The sequence below is a fragment of the Enoplosus armatus genome, chromosome 14 (genome assembly GCF_043641665.1).
Source record: "Enoplosus armatus isolate fEnoArm2 chromosome 14, fEnoArm2.hap1, whole genome shotgun sequence".
NCBI classification, from domain to species: domain Eukaryota; kingdom Metazoa; phylum Chordata; class Actinopteri; order Centrarchiformes; family Enoplosidae; genus Enoplosus; species Enoplosus armatus.
In genome coordinates this window covers 13722745-13744220 of record NC_092193.1, presented here as the reverse complement: position 1 = coordinate 13744220, position 21476 = coordinate 13722745, and the positions used below count along the sequence as shown (strand labels likewise).

Below are 21476 nucleotides of genomic sequence, written 5' to 3'. Positions count from 1 at the left end.
AAATGTCATGCAACTATGAGATGACGGCGCGGAGCTTTTCCGTGCAGTGTGGTGGGACTCGTGGAAAAAAAAAAAAGTATAGATCCTCCTCTCCACGCTGAGAATCGCCCCGCATCCACGCCATATTTGTCTCCTGACCTCCATTGTGTTGCGCGAAAATCTTCCTGACGAGATTCTCCTTTGCGCTGAGATGTTTCCGTCCATGTGTTTAGTGATTAAAGAAAACTCTGAGAGGTTTTTACTGCGAACATTTGCTTTTCAGGTTTATAGTATAAAGACAATCTAATACAAATCACAGCATCCTGTATGCCATGCCATTCGTGGAGCATTTACAAAGTGACACACCATAAAGCTTTTTACACCACAGCCTCATTCACAGCATGGTGACTCATTGCTCCACTTTTACTTCTAATATTACAATAACAACAAATGGGGAATAGACGCGATGATCATGATGATTAATGACAATAATTTAGTAGTTAACATTATTAATAATGATACTAATAATAACACGAGAAGAATTTCACGATGTCATCCTTTATTCTATGATACAGTTAAAATTCATTGATATATATTTGTGATATTCTCACCTGTTGCAGTTTTTTGTCCAGTTTCATAATTCTGTGAAATCGAGCAACTAAAACACCTGGGAAGCACCACATGTACATGTACATCTCCTCCTCTCTGCTCTGCAATGAAATCTCCACTCGTGTAAAATCCTGACCGTTGATCATTTTGTTTAGTCTAACTCGATGAGAAAAAAAAAGGTTATTTTTAAATTTAATTTAACTTTTAAAGTACAGGTTTATAATAGTAGGCTAATAATTAAAGAAAAACCCACGTAGGCTAATAAAAACAACAACAACTATAACAACTACCACTAGTAATACCAATAGGCTCTAATAATTATTTCATTAACAAGAACGTTTCAGTAAGGGAAATATTACATTTGTGTGTGTGTGTACTTCATCAATGTATAAATGTTGTATAAGAACATTTGTATTTCAACTTATTTATTCACAAGCTCTCAATGAAATAAGTCTGTGTTTTTTATATTTTCTAACATAGTATTTTCTAAGTTTTGGTACTTTGTATAATCAACATGCGCAAATCTATTTACTGATCTAATCATTAAACTTTCTTCTACTAAAAGCTCCGCAGTGTCCCGACTTCTCACCGGTCAGGAGCATAATACATATTTCAGCAGAGGCAGGTGATCATACATTTATTTAGTGGGTATTATTAAAAGTTGCGCACTTGGTGAAAAGTTTCATGCGCAGTAGCAGAAGCTTGTGACACGGAGAGCTGACCTCGTGAGGTCAATCCAGACAGAAGGGGAGCTCCGGCTGTCCAATCACAGAGCTCCCCCAGCCCCTGAACGTCCGGGTCTTTGGCCAATCAGGAGACGCAGCGCGGAGTCAGAGGGGACAGCGACCACAGATAAAATGTTTGACTTCCATCCATCCTCTCAATCCTCGCAGGACTGTTAGCAAACCTGCACTTTGATTTAAACTCAGCGCACATCGGCCTCTGGATAGCCGTCAACAACAGCTCCTCTGAGGGGTCCAGCTTCTGTCCTGCCGAGGCAACCTGTTACACGAGGACAGGCAGGCTGCGCCGCTCCTGTAGAGAGGGCGAACTATTCCTACAAACAAAAGGGTGTTTGGTGGGATTAAAAGCGGCACGCAAAGGGGCAACTTGATTTAGACTGTTACCTGACAGAAAGTCAGGGATCATGACGGCGCTCGCAGGAGGTTTACCGAGAATGATGAGACCGACTCCTCACCAGAACTTCCCGCGGGGAGGATACTCTCTGGAAGGTAAGAGGCTGCCACCAGTTGCTGCTCACACGCTGGAGAAAAGTCAACTTTTAGAAAACTTTTTAAATGCCTTAAACCTGTAAAAAATCTTATTAATAACGACTCATTTAGTCTTGTTGTATTGGCTTGGTTAGTTTTAAAAGTCAAAAGAAAAACTATCCCGGGTTAAGTTTACATTTCAGTGGCAAGACGATGTGCTCTTTTAATTTTAATTTGATCTAATAATAATAATAATAATAATAAAAATAATAATAATAGTAATAATAAGTGTTATTATTATTACTTATTTCTCACGCCACCAGCAGGAATGTTCTTCTTGTGTTTTCGGCTGAACATAAAGTCTTTAAGATGAACAACGAGTTTATTTAGACACATTTGCTGTGCAGTCAAGTCTTTTAGGTTTTTCATATTTTTATTACTCTTTAAAAGTAACCGCTCGTGGGTGATATCCTGTTTCTCATCACTAAAAACGAACTCGTTTATTAAATATATAAAACAAAGACAAGACACATTGTTTAGTTTGCAGGTTTTAGAGTACTCGACTAACTGAACCCCGCGTCCTGCTGTACAGTCTCCACTCCGTTAGGACAGGGTCGGGTCAACCAGCTCGGTGGTGTCTTCATAAACGGCAGGCCTCTCCCCAACCACATCCGCCATAAAATCGTGGAGATGGCCCATCACGGTGTCCGGCCGTGTGTCATCTCCCGCCAGCTGCGGGTGTCCCACGGCTGCGTCTCCAAAATCCTCTGCCGGTACCAGGAGACCGGCTCCATCAGGCCGGGGGCCATCGGAGGCAGCAAGCCAAAGGTGAGAGACACGGTGCATTCACATACAACGGAGATGTGGAGGAAGCGACAACCAAATGATATGAGATTTAGCAGAGTCGATGATTTAAATTCCATAACGGTGAGTTTTTATTCTATAGGACAATTTAATAAAAAACAAAAAAACAAAAAACAGTTTGGCTGTGAACACACAGAGGCTAAATAACCTGTGGGTTATTAAAAACAAAACAGAGTTAACTGAATTTCGGAGGTTTATTACATCTTGAGTACGTTTGACTTTAAGGTCCTCCTCTACGCTAAATAGTCTTTTGAATTACTGTGTCACGATTTTAACCCTCCAAACTCTTCAGTTCAACAGATAACGACACCTCTCAGTCTCGCCTGATAATCTAGGCCTCGAATCTGAAAAGTGACCAACTTCTTCTTCTTCTCTCCTTCCTCCCACCAAAGCAAACCGCTTCTCCAGAGGTGGACAAGAAAATCGAGGAGTACAAGAGAGAAAACCCGGGCATGTTCAGCTGGGAGATCAGGGACAAATTACTGAAAGATGGGATCTGCGACAGGAACAACGTTCCCTCAGGTGGGCGGCAGTTTCTGGACCTGCAGTGTGAATAAGAAAAATACCAGGAAGGATGTGAAAAGAATTGTCTCATATTTCATTATAAAAACGTTCATACATCATATCAATCAGACAAAATGAAAATGATTGCCTATTTGGAGATTTGTGAACATCAGCAATCACGTGTTGGCGTAAACGTGTTTTCAGATTTGCTTTGCAGAAGCATAGAGGGCATCTTTTTTTTTTATGTAACGTTTTCGTCTAACTTCTATTTGTCCAGATGTATTTATCATATTTAAATATTTATCCTGTTTTTTTTCTTCTAAGTGAGCGCCATCAGTCGCGTCATGCGGTCTAAGTTCGGCGGAATTGGTGGTGATGATGAAGAGGAGGACGATGAGGTGGTGAAGAGAGAGATGGAGGAAAACGAATCACGGACGAAACACAGCATCGACGGCATTCTGGGAGACCGATGTAAGTGCAGCATTATGATTTACTTTACGATCCAAATCATGTTGCAAACTAAACGAACGACAAGAAAATCTTCTCTGGTTTTGAATGGTTGATCTTTATTATCGGCATCAACTTGGACAGAAAACGTTTTATTATTAATAACAAATGTGGCAGTGCACTAATATTAATTATATTGTGTTCATAGATATGGAATTGATCATAGAGGAATGATCATGCCGAGTGTTTTTAGTTGCTCTGCAGGAAAGTTAAATACATTAGAGTTTCAGGTGCTTGCGCGTGCGTTTAGGCTTCTGACATTTAATTAATGCGCAGATTTTTTTTTTTTAAAGTGGATAATCAAACATTTGTCTAACTTCCAAGCCTGAGAGACTTTTTTTTTATTTATTTTTTTTTTTACACACAATCGGACACTTGAGGATGAACTTCAGGGGACAAAGCAGGGAGAGTCCATTGAGACTCACACCTCAGTTTGACGAGCACAAAAGCCAAACTCCAGTGAGCGGCTCAGTGGTGTACAAAAAGACGCCAGGGCCTTTCAAAATAGGGAAAGAAAGGGAGAAGAAACTGCGCTGACAAAAGGCCGGGAGAAGACATTATGAACCCGCAATGAGCGATGAATTATTCAGGGACACCAATAGGCCCAGTGCGACCTGGTTTATAGACTGCTCAAAAAAGTGCCAATTCCTTCTGTTTACAGTTTGTCGCTCAGGGAAAAAAAGACAGGAGGAAAAAAAAAGAAGGAACTTTAGGACTTTAGGCTAACACCTGTTGATTTACGACCTGTTGGGGTCTGAGGAGTGTTGCCACAAAAAGAGAGGTTGCTGTTGGAGACATAAAGCAGTCTATAGTTAATTATTGATGACTAGACTTCTAGAAACAGTGGTAGTGTTTTGGCAATGGCGCGCAGATGTATTCCTTTTATTCACTGTGGTTGGTTTGTTTGGGTTTGGTTTTATTGTTCCATTTTATCGCACGGCCAGAAAAATAAAATGAAATTTAAGTTAAGGCATTTGGCAGCTGGCAAAAAGCTCGTGATTTTTTTGGTTGTTGTTGTTGTTGCCTGAAATGTGTTAAATTCACGTCAGGCGTCTTGCGTAATCGAAACTGAACGGTGCCGTTACTTGTGCGCACGGAGCTTTTGTCAACAGTCTTTGCGCAGTGAGCGTGACGCCTTCAGCCAGTGAGCGCAGGGAAACCCTTCTCTCCACTAGATTAAATCCAAACCTTTTATTTCTCTCCACTTTCATCTCAGAAACAAAGTCCGCCCCTTTCCTTTCCGCCTAGGGCGCACACATTCATGCAATATCTGTGGGCACTTCCCTCTCCCTCACCCAGGCCAGACACTTCCATAAAACGTTTTCCTGCAAAATAATAATAATAATAATAATAATAATAATAATAATGATGTCAGGCAGATTCAAATAGGAAACAATCAGATGAATCAATACATTAGGATGCATTCTTGCTTCATATATGATCCTCTTTAAACTTTTGTTTAATACGCTAAACTTTGAGGAGTGTGTTTGATACTGATAACATGATAACGTGTGATGAGGAAAAATACACATTTTGATGTCTCTTTAATTCATACATGCATTTCTTTTGAAAGAAAACAAATAACATTAGCTATTTTACATCAAATAGGTGACATCCTACATGCAAACAGCTCTGAGGCACTTTCCCCCATTGATATACAGAACAGCACTATTTCATTCTTGTGTCTCTTTGTGGAAGTAGTTGTTGTTTTTCTCTTTTATAGCTCTTCATTAGAATGTGAAAAGGGTGGTTTGGGGACTGAGAGAGTGTCTTCTGGCCAAATATTGATTAAGTAGGTGTTTGCAGAGGCTATTGTTGTGGTGGAGAGAGGCCTGTTGCTCTCTGCCCCTTTCTCCTCCACTGCTATTGTTCGCTTTCCTTAAGTGCTAAGATCAAAGCTGACTCATTTAGATTTATTTGTCTGGGAAAAGGATTGCTAAGGTTTGTGGGATAAAGTATACCGGGCAGCCCCAGGTCTGCATGGCATTAGCAAGTGGCTACATTGTGGGAAAAGGATGTTTGCTGAGGATGAATCTGATGCTGAAGTTGTTTACAGTTATGGAGGTAGAAGTTGCTCCAGTGTGCAGGGTCTAAACAACATGCGTGGCTGAGCTGCAGCTTGAGATGTGTTTGAAAGAGTTGTTTCTTCTATTTATCATATTTGCCCATAAAGCAGGAGTATATTCATCTCAGTGTATCTCTGGTAATTCATTTTAATTGGAAGATTGAATAATGTGCCAAGAATTTGTTTTTGCCGTGAGTGGCGCTGAATTAATTGATAGCATCCTTTCCTCTATTTATTACTGTTAGCGCTTTAGCCTCATTTAACTAATTAAAGTAACCAAAGTCATGAAAGAGGAGTAGCCACTCTCGCAGGATCCATTTATGGCAGTGGGGGTGAGAGGGAGAAAGACGAAGAAGAAAAAGAAAGCTCAGAAATACAAACAGTCAAAGGGATAACTTTTCTTTAAAGGGAATCCTGCAGTGCCAAATTGAATGAGCCCAGTTCTTTCAAATCTGCCATGGTGAACGCAGTCAACATGTAATAATTGGTTTCATTGAGGTGAATTCCAACAATCTGCTGCCATTCTCCTGCCTCTATTGTCCGGAGGCAGGCAAATAGCCAGAGGGACAGGAGGAATCAAGTGCTGACAAAACATGAAAGATTTAGCTGCTTTTGTCAAAGGAGCTGAGTAGGACTTTGTTTGTGTAAATAAACTGGGTTACCGGCTCCCTGTGACTTTGGCATGGATTTAGAGTGAGGGAAATTTCGAGAGTAAGGAGAGCAGAAAGATCATATTTGTGTTTGAGTGTTTACCATATTTTAAAGCGGTTAAAACATGTTTTGAAGTACACATTCAGCTCAAAAGCTGTCAAAGGGGAAACAATGACGGTAGCATGTGCAGCTGCCACATCCGAGTCATCTAATCCAATTTCCAAAGTTCAAAACTTACATTCTCATGAGACGTCAAAGAATATAAACAGATACATTTCTCTCGCACACAGGGAGCAAAAGGAACCTGAGCAGCATGGCGATAACCCGCAGCTGTAAACAGGCAGATACATGTTGAATTTCTAGAACTTGCGTCTTTGTCAGGGGTCCGTGCATTTCCCCAGTGAATGAGTTAAAGATTGGAGGTTTAGAGGAGAGACCGTGTCTGCTAGTCGCAGGAGACAGAAGGCCTCAATGCAACCAGAGGAATGTCTGCTACAGCCACATTTCCATTTTCCTCTCAGGGCTGGATAATGGAGAAATTTATATGTGGGCCTCACTCTATGTTTTCCTGTGTTAATACTGCTTATAATGCTAGTTTAGCCCAGTGGACTGCTGGGGAAAAACAAACCAAAATTCCCAATATATTTCTGCCCTTGATAGATAGATAGATAGATAGATAGATAGATAGATAGATAGATAGATAGATAGATAGATAGATTACCCTGTTCTCAAATAAAAATACTCAACACTTTTAGGTTGTTGTTCTGGCATGATTCTCAAGGCTCCCTCTTTCTTAAAAAAAGAAAGAAAAAATCCACACTGGTTGATCTGCAATTGAATGCAGACTCTATGCTTCATTAAAGCCTCTTTCTCTGTTGGCACCCACATTGTGATCCTCCAATATTAATTCAAAGGACAATTAATGAATGCAGGCCAACTTTGAAGTAATGGGCCGGGGTCCTGCCCTGAGCCGGCCCCTCGGCGCTGATGTACTCTCCGCATTCTCCCCACTAACCCCAGAGACACTGTGAAGTGACTGAAAGAGAAGCAATGAGCAATGGAAGGTCAAGGAGAGGAGCCCCAGTAGAAAAAGAACTCTCTATTTCCTTGGAAGTATTAGCCAAGCAAAACTCTGTGATGGGGAGGATAAAGGAGTGTGAAGAGAAAAGGGTCGGGGGCGAGGGGACTCTGCAAAGAGGAACACAATGGGATAGTTAATTGAGTAAAGCCAGACAGCGTTGTCAATCACTTAACTTTGTTTAGCCTCAGTTTTTGTGGAGCTGTTTCGTCCAGCACATTGCACATTATGGACACGCCAGCACAACTCTGTTTCTGTTTTGATTAATGTCTTTTTTTCCCCTCTCTGAACAAAGAAATCCACTAAAAAAAGAACAGAAATTTAGAATGTAAGATTTAAAAAAAAAAAAGTTTTAAGTTACAGCATTTATTTCCTACTTTTGTCCAAAGACAGGCATTAAAGCAACAATAGAAGTTTAAAAATGTACACTTAAAGCTCATAAAACCAAAAGAAATACACACATTAATGAGTGTTTGTAGGGTAGAAAAAAAAGAAATTGTGGAATGTGATGATTGCTTCTCTCTCTGTTGAGTGAGGTTTTGTTGCGGGGTCAGTGCTGAGGCCGTCTTCTCTGCAGCGCTGCGCGGTAGCTGTGAAAAGGTCAGGGGCTAAGCTAGGGTCACTTGACTGTTAAAACTATCAGGCCCCTGGAAAAAGAGGTTACAATAATGTTTGGGAAAAGATGACAACTGACCGGCTCCCTAATATCAGATCGGTGAATCAGTGTTGATTAAATAACCTTTGCTTTAAGGTGCACAGACTTCGATCTGTTGTGTGAATTCAAGTACAGGTTTTGCTGGTATTTGGAGGCATTGGTAACCGATTGGTTTGGTTGTCCGTCTGGCCCAAACGAGGCCGAGGTGTATCTCTGCTGGTTAGTATCCGTTTGACTGGAACGTGCGGCAGACTGGCCTGTTGCTTTGTCCCTGCGTGGTTTCTGTGCCGTTGCTTTGTCCCTGCCCTGAGGGTGGAAGTGCCACCGTGAAACTGTCACCTAACTGCACCACAGTGGAACTAAATAATAACCACCGCACACTGGGCACACATAATGGCCATGAAGGGCCATTTGTGGCTTTTTGTCACTCCACCAATATTAGACAGAGATACATCTTTCAAAGTCATATCGCCGGCTATTTCTTTGTCCGTTAAGTGCCAACCTCCTGCGCTTATCCACTCATTTTTTTTCCGTCTATCACATCATCATCTCCCTCTCTCTTTCTCTCTCGATCTGCCCCCCCCTTTTCCCAGGCAGCTGCGGGTTCCTGGGGGCTCTTTAGCAAGTCAAGTGAGCAGCCTACTCACTCCCGTTTTTCCCTTAACTGTTAACCCCAGCTGAGCCCATAAGCTGTCAGTTAACTATTCTTTTCCCCCAGTGCATCTGCTCGCTCTGGCTCTATGTGGCATGCCACTATTTTATTCAGTGGCCCACTCGCACTATGTTCTGTGGCCTGAAAGGGCCAGATCTACTTCCCTGGGCAAATAACTAGTTCATTTGTCTCTTCTGCCCTTTGTTTTGTGTTGCAAACACATGTCACCAGCTCAATTACCTTCTCTATTAACAACCCCTGGAGGAAGGGCTAGCCAGCCCCTACCAAGGCAAGGCTATAAACTGCCCCATATGCTCTGCTTCTCTTTCTCTTTCTCACTAAGGCTCTTCATCCCTCTCCCTACCCTTCATTCTTCCTCTGTTTTTCGCGTCTCCAGATTTCTTGCTTCTTTCCCTTCCTTTTAATATCTATCTTGAATCCCTCTCGCACTTTCTGTCATTCTTTCCACTTCATTCATTTTTTTGCCATTTCAAGCAATGCGTTTAAATTTCAATTCACATGTGTGCACATACATGGATGTGTGCGCCTGTGCATGTCTCTTCATATTAACATCTCTTGAACGGATGGGAGGGGGATGAATGCTTGGCAAAGCGAGCCCTGGCCGATGTAGACTATGCGGTAAACAAGAGCAGTCTTTATTCTCGCAGTTGGAGTCCTCACTTGGTTTTTTCTTTTGGCCTGTTAGAGGCACTGCTGCTGCAGGTGAAGCTAATGGAACTGGACGTTCCCCAAAGTTCACATCTGTGACCCTCTGGAGTTTATCTTCCCTGCCTGTCAGTCTCCCCTCTTGATCGATAAATGGTTCTGTTTACTTTGAGCGGTCGGCCTGTAGCGCTGTCCTTTTCCTGCTGGTGTTTGAGTGTGTGTGTGCTCACAAACACACCTGTAAATGCACTTGTTTAATTTTATTTAAGAGTCTCTGATCAGGGAAAGGAACCTGTTGAATTCACTTGTTGAATACTCCACTCTGCTAAACTGTGCTAAATACTACCCTGCAAACCTACTTTAAATAAATGATTCAGCATCCATTCTACTATCTAAGCTTTTTATGAGTTTATTAACCTACATCTTACTTTGTTTTGAAACGTCTGTTTTATGGATGATTCTGCAGCAGCCCCAATTTCCGCTTGAGGGATAATAATCTATCTTTCTATTAAGACTCTTGTCGGAGCCACAGCCAAACTGTGAGCGGCTATGGAGTATTTTCAGCTCCCTGGTGCTTTAGCTGCAGCGTAAAATTTGATTTGGGTGTTTAAGTAAGGAGGTCGAGGCCTCCCTTTGTGTGTTTAGTATCCTCTTCTGCCCGTTTGTTGTGGGGAATGTGTGGGAACAACCCTCCCTGAGTCTGCTTCTGCATCAGCGTGCCTTAAAATCGATCCGCGGTGGCGTTGTTTGAAAATGTCAAAGATGTGGACACGGCAACGGGTGAGCACAGAGAAAAGAGAGAAGTGAAGTGAATGGATGGGATGGAAGGGACAAGTCCACTTTTAAGAATGACCAGCACCCCCATTCTCCTTAGCTTGGCACCCCACACCCCTTCTCCAGCATCTTCTTCAGGTGCCTTCAGCCTCCCATCTCCTCTCCATGTCAACTTCTTCAACTCCCCCATCCCCCAGCGCTGTGCCCCTCAGGCCGTGGAGGGAGGGGATGAAGGGGTGCTCCCCTGCTGTGCCCCTCCACAGCCCCCAGTGGCCCTTCTCTGGACCCCTTTGTGCCCCCCCTTCTCCCTCCCACCCTTCATTCCCCCACTCAGCCCCTGGCCCTACAGCCCCCATCTCACCCTACAGCCCCCACCCCACTTCCCTGCTGGGCAGGTGACAGGCCCCTGAATGCAGGCCCGGGCGTCCCTGATGGCTCCTACAGATGGAGCGTGGTAATCGGTCCAATAGAGCCCTGCCACAGGCTTTTCCCTGCTCAGATACAAAGGCTTGGCCACATCACTTCCAAAAAAAAAAAAAAAAAAAGACAGAGAGTGAGAGAGGAAGAGAGCAAAAGAGAAAGTGCAAGCTAGAGGATGACAAAAGCAACACTGTCATATGCCATTAAGGGAGAGTCTGTGACGGAGTGTTTTCTCTGTAGTTACTAATAATAAAAACAGGGAGGGGAAAAAAAAGAGAGGGAAAGACAGAAATAAAGGGGGCAAAGGAGGAGAGATCCACCCCCACCCTGCAGTTAACATGAGTTACAGTGCCAATGGGGAGCTTTCTCCTCTGAGGAGTTTTATGAGCTCTCCTTCCCTCCCTCAGGAATCTTTTCGTTTCTGCGTCGTCATTGGTTCTCTGTCTTTTTCTTTCTTTCTCTGTTCCTCCGTCATTAAAATGGTAATGACATTGTATGTTACTTAGCTTGCTGTTTTCTTGTAGTCTTCTCCTTTAGTGTTGTTTATGTGCTGATTAATGGACTAATGGACTACTAATCCCAACAATATTGATGTTTAGAAATGTGTTTATAGGACGAGTATCAAGTTTTGTTTTCATGCTGTGTGGCCTTCTCCTCACGCCTGTTGTATTATAAAATTTGCTCCAACTGGTCTCAGGCCACATCCTTACCAAAACAAACCACATCCCAAACTCATAGTGCATGTTCCAGGAGTATCTAAGCATCCAGCCAATCCTCTCTGAGCCTTTATGCCAGCGTGGCGCCCTCGGTTCAAATGTAATAAAGAGCTCTTCTCAGCATCAGAATCTTGTGTGCCGGCGGTCCGGAGCACAGCAGCATTCCCAGGGAGCAAATCCGAGTGTAATGCCTGGTCAGGCACACACTGGCAACCGGTACAACCATTTCCTGCTTGGCTCTGGAGGCTCCAGAGGCAAGGGGAGATCCCTGCAGCTCCCCCTCCATGTCTGACTTGGCACTTTTTAATTAAAGCTTTAAATCTGGAGGGCAGGGGGAGAATGAGCAGTCTGGGGAAACATGCAAGCTTCAGTCCGCTGCTGAAGCCTTTCTGTCGCCTCCACCTGTCTCTCTGCTTTGGAGTCTCTTATTTCTTCTTTCTCAGCTGAGGTGCTTGCTGCACAGTCTGAGCGTCGAAAAGGTGCAGTGAACCCTCCTCATGAGGTTTAAGAGGTCCCTCTGGGGTAGATTTGGGAGTGGATTCCAGCTCTTTCTGTCTTGTGTCCATCTGTGTTTGACACATTGTCATGGACTGCGTTCATTGAGTGAAAGCCCATAGCCGAGACGCAGCAGATGCATGCTTGTGCGTATGACTGAGAAAGAGATGGGGGGATTGCAGACATGTAATGGCGGACAATGGAAGGCTGTCACGCTAGTTTGTGGAGCCTAATCATTATTTAATAGATGGGTAACCTCCCCCCCGAAATGCAGCAATAGTCCTCTGTCTCTAGTCTCAAGCCTTCATTGATTCCCTTCTTCTGCTGAATTAGATCCCAATAGCTGTCTCCCAGTTACCCAGTCGCTCTCTCCTGCCCTCAACTGAACAAACAGATTAAGAAGCACCTGCAAAAGGCTGCCTACTCTTCACTATGGGACCCTATCGGCATAGCGCACAGCATGGCTAAGACTGGGAGAGACACAGTGTCTCAGGGAATAGATGCCCTGGAGGGATCTAGTCCTCTTTAATCCGTGTTCAAGCAGCTTCTGGCTTTTGATCCCCTCAGGAACCACTGAGGAGTTTAAGGGAGCAGGAGGACACAATCTAAAGTTGCTCTGTACCATGTGTTGTACTCAGCATAATCTATTGTCTTGGATCCTTCTATTGTATCCCAGCTTAGTATTTACCCCAGAGTTTCATTCTGCATCAGTCCGACTCCTCTGAATGTCGAAGTAACGGTCTGTTTGTTTTGCAATTCTAGCCAGTCACTCGGATGAGGGCTCCGACGTGGACTCAGAGCCAGGCCTGCCTCTGAAGAGGAAGCAGCGTCGCAGTCGGACCACCTTCACAGCGGAGCAGCTGGAGGAGCTGGAGAGGGCCTTCGAACGCACACACTACCCCGACATCTACACACGGGAGGAGCTGGCTCAGCGGGCCAAACTGACGGAGGCTCGAGTTCAGGTTAGACACGTGAACGGACGCACTCTTCAACCTCACAAGTCCGGGAGACCCAGTCTTGACAGCAGAGCAATGTGTCGGCCTGTCATGGATATGTGTCATGTGGGCGTTAAATAGCCTTGGGATGTTGCCACACATTCCTCGCAGCCATTGGACATGTAACCCCCCCCCCCGCCCCCCATGTCTGACCCCCTTCTCCACATATTCAGACCCAGACACAGCGCATACACTGCACCCGCTGTGTATGAAGACAGATTCCTATTTTTGTCAGATTCTGCAAAAAAAGGACTATGTAAAGATCCCAAAATAGATGCTTGATTTAGATAGTGTGCTGATATAGGCTTTAACAGCTGTAACAGCCCTCTGGCATTTCGCTCTGAACCCAGTGACTTGCAGTAGCACACAAAGATGTAATGTCTGTGGTTTCACTGCGCACTCCAGATGTTAAGATCTCTATCAGTTCAGCTCCCTGTAATGGATCAGAGAGGCCTTGCACACACACACATTCACGAGCACCAAGCACGCTCACAAATACAGACTATATACGTATAACGTAACACTCTTGTATCTGTTCTCTCAGGTGTGGTTCAGCAACAGAAGAGCCCGGTGGAGGAAGCAAGCAGGAGCCAGTCAACTGATGGCGTTTAATCACCTCATCCCCGGTGGTTTCCCCCCATCAGCTATGTCAGGCCTGCAGCCCTATCAGCTGTCCGACAGCCCCTACACTCCTACTTCTTTAGCTCAAGGTGGGTTCAGCTGGACACACCAAATTTATGCTTCAAAATGTCAGAATTGAGTAATGCTTTTGCAAATTTGATGACACAGAATCTTGAATTATCTTATAACAGCAGGAAAGTTATTCTTGATTAAACCAAAATGGGATTTTAAGTAGAATGTTTTTTTCCCAGCAGCATCCGAGCAGCCCAGTACAGTCCACCGACCGCAGCCTCTGCCCCCCACCTCCGTGCACCAGAGTGGGCTCAGCTCGTCAGCAGGCTCCCAGGATGGAAGCTCTGCGTACTGCCTGTCCTCCGGACGTCACGGCTTCTCAGGATACTCAGACAGCTTTGTGGCCCCGTCAGGACACGCCAACACTGTCAACCCCACCATCAGCAACAGCCTCTCGCCACAGGTTCGTCTCTATGTCCATTCTTAAAATACTACAAAGAAATACTTGCAGAAACACACACACCTTTGAATATCTGCATGCATGTACATACACACATACATTTTGTCTTAAACAAACACACCCACATATGTTATCATACCAGGGAACAGGACCCCAATAGGACTTCATGGCGTTCATGAAACACACCATATGTAGGGATAATGATACACACAAACACACACACACACACCTCCGTGTGTGACCCTGGAGGTGTCATTGCAGTGACATTGATGAAAACCTTGTTAGGCTAAGAAACACGGTAGCATTCATTTTTGTTTATTCTGATGGGTTGTTTGATGAATTTAAAATGTGGCAAACGTCAGTCTTTGGGGAGGGAAAAAGGACCAGACATGAGGAAGGATGTATGGATGTCGGATGATGACACAAATCAAAACTGAAAAGACAATTATGGTCGATTACACAGTCATCAGTGTCCATCAGTGGCTCCCTACCAGCCCAGAAGATGGACTAACAGGCGGAAAACGAGCTTTTAACCGCCACAAAGGGTGGCCGGTCCACATGCAATGCATGCTGGGTACTAATTCCCATGAGAGAGAATCTCAGAGTCCTGTCAGGCACAGATAAAAAACAGCCTCAGGCAGGTTTGTTTCTATGTGAATGCCTGAGGATGTATATATATTGAAAAAACAAAGATCTTTGTTGTGGCTGCCAGGGTGCACCGTCAGAGATTGGTAGGTGGCACAATTGTGGCTGAAGGTATAATTGACTGCTTTGATATATGAGCTCTATTTATGGACTAGAATTTGTTGTTGAACACGACACATTTACTTTTAAAACATTATTATTTTTATTGGACAGATAAAGGTATAAAAAGACAGGGGAGAGTAAAGATGACATGAGGCAAACCGCGAGCGTCAGTGGTTGATGGTTGTAGCCAACTGAGCTAACTCCTAATTTGTACTTCAGTTAATGACTTTGTTGAAGCCTTCCTGTAACTGAGCGCACGGCTGTGGTATGAGTTCACACAGCCACAGGGTCACAGAGTGACTCTAACTCCAATAAAGAGGCCAAAGGTGCTGTGGCCTCATGGATGGTTTCAGCATTAACCTCAATCCGTACAGAATGGACACCTCGTCTTGCGTTGGGACGACGGCGTGCCTGGAATGTTTTCTCAGTCTGGAATTGCAATCAGAGAATGTTCCAGTGTCTTAATTGATTGGAATGAAGTAATCTATCCCCTTGTAACAAAGTGTGTAATTTATGCAAATGACTCACTTTGTTGGCTAATTTGTTTTAATTCATGTATTCATTGCAGCTGTTTGAATGTATATGGCAACACAGTTTTCTCCATTTCAGATGAGGATAGAATTAATTTCCTGATTTTAACTTAATAAGAGGGAGGAAATGAGAATTGATTAAATTCTATGACATTGATAGTTAATACACGAAGACCTCTCTGCACTTAGCAAACTTTATAGCTTCAATTTTCTCGAGTAGCTACATAGCTCAGTCTGTTTCGTGTTCAATCCTCCCTGGAATTATCTGGTTATCTGAACTCCAAATCTGTTTATAAAAGCTACTCTACTCCACTATTCTGTATCCATCAGAAGATTCAGAGGTTCAGTTAGCTCCAGATATGGTCACATTAGAGAGCCGCAGAGTTTTGATATGGATAAGGTTTACTTTAGATAGGTGATATTCTTGTCTGAGCAGTTAGCTCTGTATTCGGAGCTTCAGTCAGGCCAGTGGTTTCCCTGTGGTGCGGTGATCTCTGGCGTCTCACTGCTGATCTGGTGCATACCAAAGGAACCCTTTCTCACCAAGGAAGCGAGCGGCCGGGATTTGCACCCCCCTGAGACCTAATCCCCGGAACAACCTCAAAACAGACACGCCATCGGGAACTGCTGCCGTTTCAGTTGCAGACAGAGAGTGCACGAACGCATGAGCGTGGGGATAGACACACACACCATCTGACACGAGCATGTACTCACACACACATGCGCTGGAGTATACAGCATGTGTGATACGGCTAAACACCACTGAAAAACCAGGATTCATTTTTCATGAAGCCACCAGAAAGTTTTATATTTATTAGCAATGTTTCTTCTTCTTACGCTTTAAGGAAAGGACACATTTAACATTTAAGCAACTTAAACATTTATGGGTGTCTGAATTGAATTTTCTGGAATCACCGTAAATTTATAAACACACCTTTTTTATGGACTTTTATGACGTTTGTATTTTACAGTATATCACACAGCCTTAGCAGTCAGAAAAATAATGGTTTGGTGGTAGGCCGCAATGATGTGTGAGGTCAGATCACTCTGACAGACCAACAGTAAATTACATACATTAAAGACACCTAAGGTTGCCTCAGTATGTGCGTGTGTGTGTGCCAGCTGGCTATCAGTTGGGAAAGCCCTTGTTTTTACATCGCTCAGCGTTACTTCTTCACCTTTTTTCTTTTTTTCGAGGTTATTTTCAGTGTGTTTGGTTTTGTGCTCTGCTTGAGCTCGATTTTCTCCTACACGGACTGTAACTCTTTTTTTTCTGTAACTCTTGTTCTGTCTTTAACTTCACTTTTTAGACGTTTTCATGACTTTGCTTCTCACGCAAACCTGTGTGCAGCTGTTCACGATGTATCACCGATACCCCTACACCCCTGACATCAGAGCAAAAAAAACTTATATTACACACACACACACACGCAGACTGTTAAATACACACTTCCACACATAGGAGAGGTAGCTCTCACACACATACACAAACACACCCTACTCCTCGTTCCCACGTACCCTTTGGCCTCTTCACCCTGGCCTCACAAGGACACGGTGACTTTAGGGCATCAAGAGAAAGTGAGGGAGGAAAAGACAGAATAAGAGAGAGTGCATTGCTCCGAAGAGGCCTAATACATCAGCGCACACATACAGATGTGTGTGAACTCACCTTAAAACACATCACATACTCACAAATGCATCGTTTAAATATTATTTTTATGTTATGGAAGCCAGTGATAATGCTTTTCTGACAGTGAACAAGGAGAGGGCCGACACTTGTTGATTGAATGGTGTAATGTCAGATTTTTGTTAAAAACATTTTTTGAGTGACTAAATTGTATATTTCATTTTTAAACTTTACTGGTGACACTTAGTGGAGACTTAAAGTAAAGTGTTAGCAATGCTATACCCAATACTTTGTGATATATTTTATTTTGATTGTCAGGGTGCAACTAGAACATCTCTTGGCCTTGTGTCTAACCACCCAGTTTTCCTCCATTTCTCCCCTCAGGTAATGGGCCTATTGAACCCAGGTGGAGTGCCACATCAGGCCCAGAGTGACTTCGCCCTCTCCCCACTGACCGGAGGCCTGGAGCCTAACGGTGGCATGGCCGCCAGCTGTCATGGTTCCCAGCGACTGGAGGCTCTACCAGGCCTGACCAGTATGCCCACCCTGCCTAGCACCCAGTCTTACTGCCCACCTTCCTACACCTCCCCAGCCTACGCCATGGACCACCATCCATCCTACCAGTATGGACAGTACAGTCAGAGCAAGGTATGCCAAGTGTTTTCATACGGATTTATGGGTGTTTAGAGACTTCTATATTTCCATTCAATTATCTATAATTGATTAGAGGTTATGTCCTTCTATAACCCTTGCTCTGGCTATGCGATTTAGTTTATATCTTCTAACTCACAACCCACGTTAATTGCGCAAAGACCCCTCTGATGAGCGAGCTTCTCAAATCACCCAGCGCTGTGCTGAAATTACATGTATGTTAGAGCGCGCTAGTGGCCGGGTTACCTCAGTTTACATTACCATCATCGGGCTATCCACGTGGCCCGATGTAGAGGCATGTCCGGGTCTTATCCCAACACACACATTTTCACTCCCTGTCCTTTCATGACCTCGTATGATGAGCTTGCCCATCAAAACCTCAGTGTAGCTCACCTAGCCATGTAATGACCCCTGTGTAACAAGGATAGCCGCCCTAAATGAAAGGAGCCACTTCCCAAAGCGTGTTTGACAGGAGGGAGGGGGAGTGTGTGTGTGTTGTTAGGGCTGATCTGAGGTACACTACCACATGTTGACTGGCCCATCAGTGGCAACATCTTGATGTCATTAATTTAGCCAGTCCTGGGAGAGACTCACATGTAGCTTTTGGGGGTTTGGTGAAATGTGTGTGTGTCTATGGGTATATGTGAGCACAGGCATGTATGTATGTGTGTGTGTGTGTGTGTGTGTGTGTGTGTGTATAAAAGGAGGGTAAGGGGCTCTTTAACAGGGGGCGATTATGGCCCTTGGCAGGCCAGGATTAGAACCATGTGTCCCACTGGAGGTCAGATTTAGAGTTGTTATTGATCAGTGGAGCAGAGCCAGAGATCCAGGCTAAGGCTCAGTCTCAGGCTAGTTTTTACCGCCCACATCAGGTTCAAAGAATGTCTAAGGAGATTCCCAAAGCTCTTCACCTGTTTTTTGAGTTTTATCATTTAACCTCGGACCCCAGTTTCCACTCTCACCTGCTCTCATGTGCTCTTAAACACCTTTTCACTGTCCTTCACCTCTCATTTAACTTCCCATTTCACACTTTTTTGCTGTGTTGACCATCGCAGGATTGAAGCAGTTAAAAGTGAATAAAATGCAAAGAATCTCTTTAACCCTCTTTCTGCCTCTCCCTGTTCTCCTCAGGTGCCTTTCATTATATGAAGCCCGCAACATGGCCTGAACAGGAGGCTTCCCGGGCCAGACATTCATCGCCAGAGAACACCCCCACCCGCTGCCTTTGCCAAACCTCCCCAGCCCAGAGGACAGCAAGAGAGAGAGAGAGAGAGGTTGGGTGGGTGAAGTGGTTTGAGGTTTTCTCCTCCAACAAGGGAACCAATTGAGAAGGAGGTGTAGCGATGGCGATGGAGGGGGTTGGAATAATTAGGACCAAAGGCGTAGCCTCTCCTGTTACCTGGCAGTCGCTTTGCTTGTGCGTCACGTCATGCTCCAAGGACCAAGTTCGTCGTCCATGCTTAAAGAGGAAAAGAAGAGGGGTGGGGAGAGGGGAGTAAACACATTCAAGATTCTCTATTTGATTTTTGTAATAAGTGGCAGAGATGCGAGTTGAGGCAGTCATCACAATGTCTTAGGAAAATAATATTTACTGTACATTGATGTGATTCTTGTGTAAGACATTGGAGATGAAATTATGACTACACCGGGAAAACCAGCAGAAAGGAATGAATCGAGACGGAGTCAGAGTCATAGAGGAACCACTGCAACCCAAAGAAAGTGCAATACATTCATACCTCATGTGATGTAAATGAACACGGATCAAATGCCCCTGATTATACCCTCAAAAAACATGCTCTCTCTTTTTAATGTCATTCGTTTTGGGTTGTGTGCATTGATCAATCAGGGGAAATCATCAAGTGATGAAAAATAGCAAACGTAGTCGTGATGTCATGAAGCCAAAAAATTCTCTGCCAGTGAATACATTATTCAGTTTGACAGTTAATTTTTTTTTCTCTGCATGTGTTAAATTAGTTTTCACCGGGAACTTTGCAAACATTAGTTCCATTTCTTATTTATTTAGTGTTGTTCAAGTGTTATGTCTCTTCTGTACGTCTTGTGTTAAGCGCTCTTAAGTGCAAGTCTTACACAATGTTCATTATACATGATTTCTTTCTTTTTGTATAATTTTCATTTACATTGGCGTAAAATGATTTTGTTGTAAGACATTTTGTGTACAATACAGCACTATTTACTATTTATAATAAACTGTATAAAAATGCAGAATGTTGTGACTTTTAGTGGGTGTCATCTATGGGATATCAGGGCTGTAGCTACCACTGAGAAGACTGAGGTCGTATTCTCAAGTTTTTTTGTTTTAGCAGCCTAGGAGGAGTTTACATTCTGTAATTAATAACATATGCATGGTAGGTATTTAATAAGCTAATTCTAGCATTTTTAGACTCAATATGTTTAAAGTAGACACATCTTAGGCCAACAAATTAATAAATAAATAAAGACTTAAAGGCTTCAGCATGTTATTCTTGGTAGTGTGGAGACGTTGTGCTTTTAAACACCATTTAAGACCCTCATGTTAGGAAATTAAATTTAGAGAAAATATAACTGAACAGGAAACCGAATGAATAAAATGTGAAAAAGTGAAGTAATTCAAAGATCTGAGGCCTTCCTATTATCTTTTTCTGGTCAAACTTTTGTGAGAGTAGTGAGGGGTGCCTTGGGGGACTCGAGACCTCAGTATTTCTAAAATACTGTCTACGGCCCCGTGATTTACTGTCACTAGAGAATCAATCTTTCTTTCTCTCTCTCTCTTTCTGTCCTTTTCAACATGCTAGCTGTTTGCCCCCTTCTGTCTAAATCAAGACGAGCGGGATGGTGACAATACAGGCTCTCTGTGAGCCACATCCCCCTCGTGCACACTCTTGGAGCACTAAATTATAAATATATCCCTTTTCATAAACACTCCTTTTGGACAAATTCCTTCTCCCTAGGGGCTCCTTCACACCCCTTAATGACTAAAGCAGAGCTGCTATAAATTCTATAAGCACCGCGGTCCACAGTCAAACTGGGGCATCAGTCACTGACATGGCTGTGCAGGGTTCAGAAGGGTTTTGTTGCTCTCACTGCCAAACAGAAACGAAAACACTGTTCACCCAGTTGGCAGACTCCTCAAAAGGTTACAGATATCACCGGGCATTTTTATCACTCCATGTCGTTTTTTTTTTTCTTTTCTTCTGAGGGTTTAGGGATCAGGTACGCAGCTGTTCATGTCATTCGGATTCGGGGTATATGTGTAAAGTGAGCATGCATGAGAATAGAGAGTGTGCATGTATTTGTGTGTTTGTTTGCATGTTTATGCTCGACAGATAAGATCAAGGCAAGATCACATTTCACTATTTTCTTAAGTCTCTACTTTTTTTTTTTTTTCTTTTTACAAGCGCTCAGCTTGTAAGACACAATGAGTGAAAAAGCCAAAGGGGTTGCTTTGGAGTGGAGTGTCAGTCAAGCAGCAACACACTGGAGACAACTTAACCTCTGACCCCAACACTCTTTGAAATGAGTAGACTACTTGACCGGAGCTGACAACAATCCAAGCGTCTCTGCAGCTTCCAAGACCCCAAATTGAAAGTGAAGGAAGGAGCACAAAGAGGACTGGGCTGAAAAAAAAAAGTTTCAGATAGGAAAAAAGAAGTTAAAAGGGATCTTTAGAAAATATGTTGACCCACAATTGAAATCTTAGAGTGTATGACTGATTCAGATTCATTTCTGATCAAAATGAAGAACCTCTCTGTACAAATCATTCTGACATCATAGTTGTGCTTTTGTGATATTCTGGCTGCTTCCAAAGGGACAGAAAAGGAATGGGCTTTATCTCTGAAATACCACCTTATCAAGGCTCCTGAAGAGTGGGTGGATGACTCACAGCGTGCCTTTCCTAAAGTGGCGAGTGCCTGCCTCTCACACTTTCCATCTGTAGCCCTTTCGCGGTCGCCCTGGTCCCTTTTCTGTCTCATGTTTTGGGTTTATTTT

General features: G+C 43.6%; 1 protein-coding gene across 2 annotated transcripts; it reads left to right on the top strand.

The window, feature by feature from the left end:
* The first annotated feature begins 1735 nt into the window (after positions 1-1735).
* On the top strand, positions 1736-18638 carry pax3a (paired box 3a). Of its 2 annotated transcripts, none has more exons than XM_070919611.1 (9): positions 1736-1820; positions 2392-2627; positions 3056-3185; positions 3492-3638; positions 12609-12808; positions 13386-13551; positions 13717-13937; positions 17223-17486; positions 18621-18638. In XM_070919611.1, the coding sequence occupies exons 1-9, from the start codon at positions 1736-1738 to the stop codon at positions 18636-18638; spliced, it is 1467 nt and encodes a 488-aa protein (XP_070775712.1). The 2 variants fall into 2 exon arrangements, with proteins under 2 accessions (XP_070775712.1, XP_070775711.1); XM_070919610.1 differs by having other exon boundaries at positions 13714-13937.
* The last annotated feature ends 2838 nt before the right edge of the window (positions 18639-21476 follow it).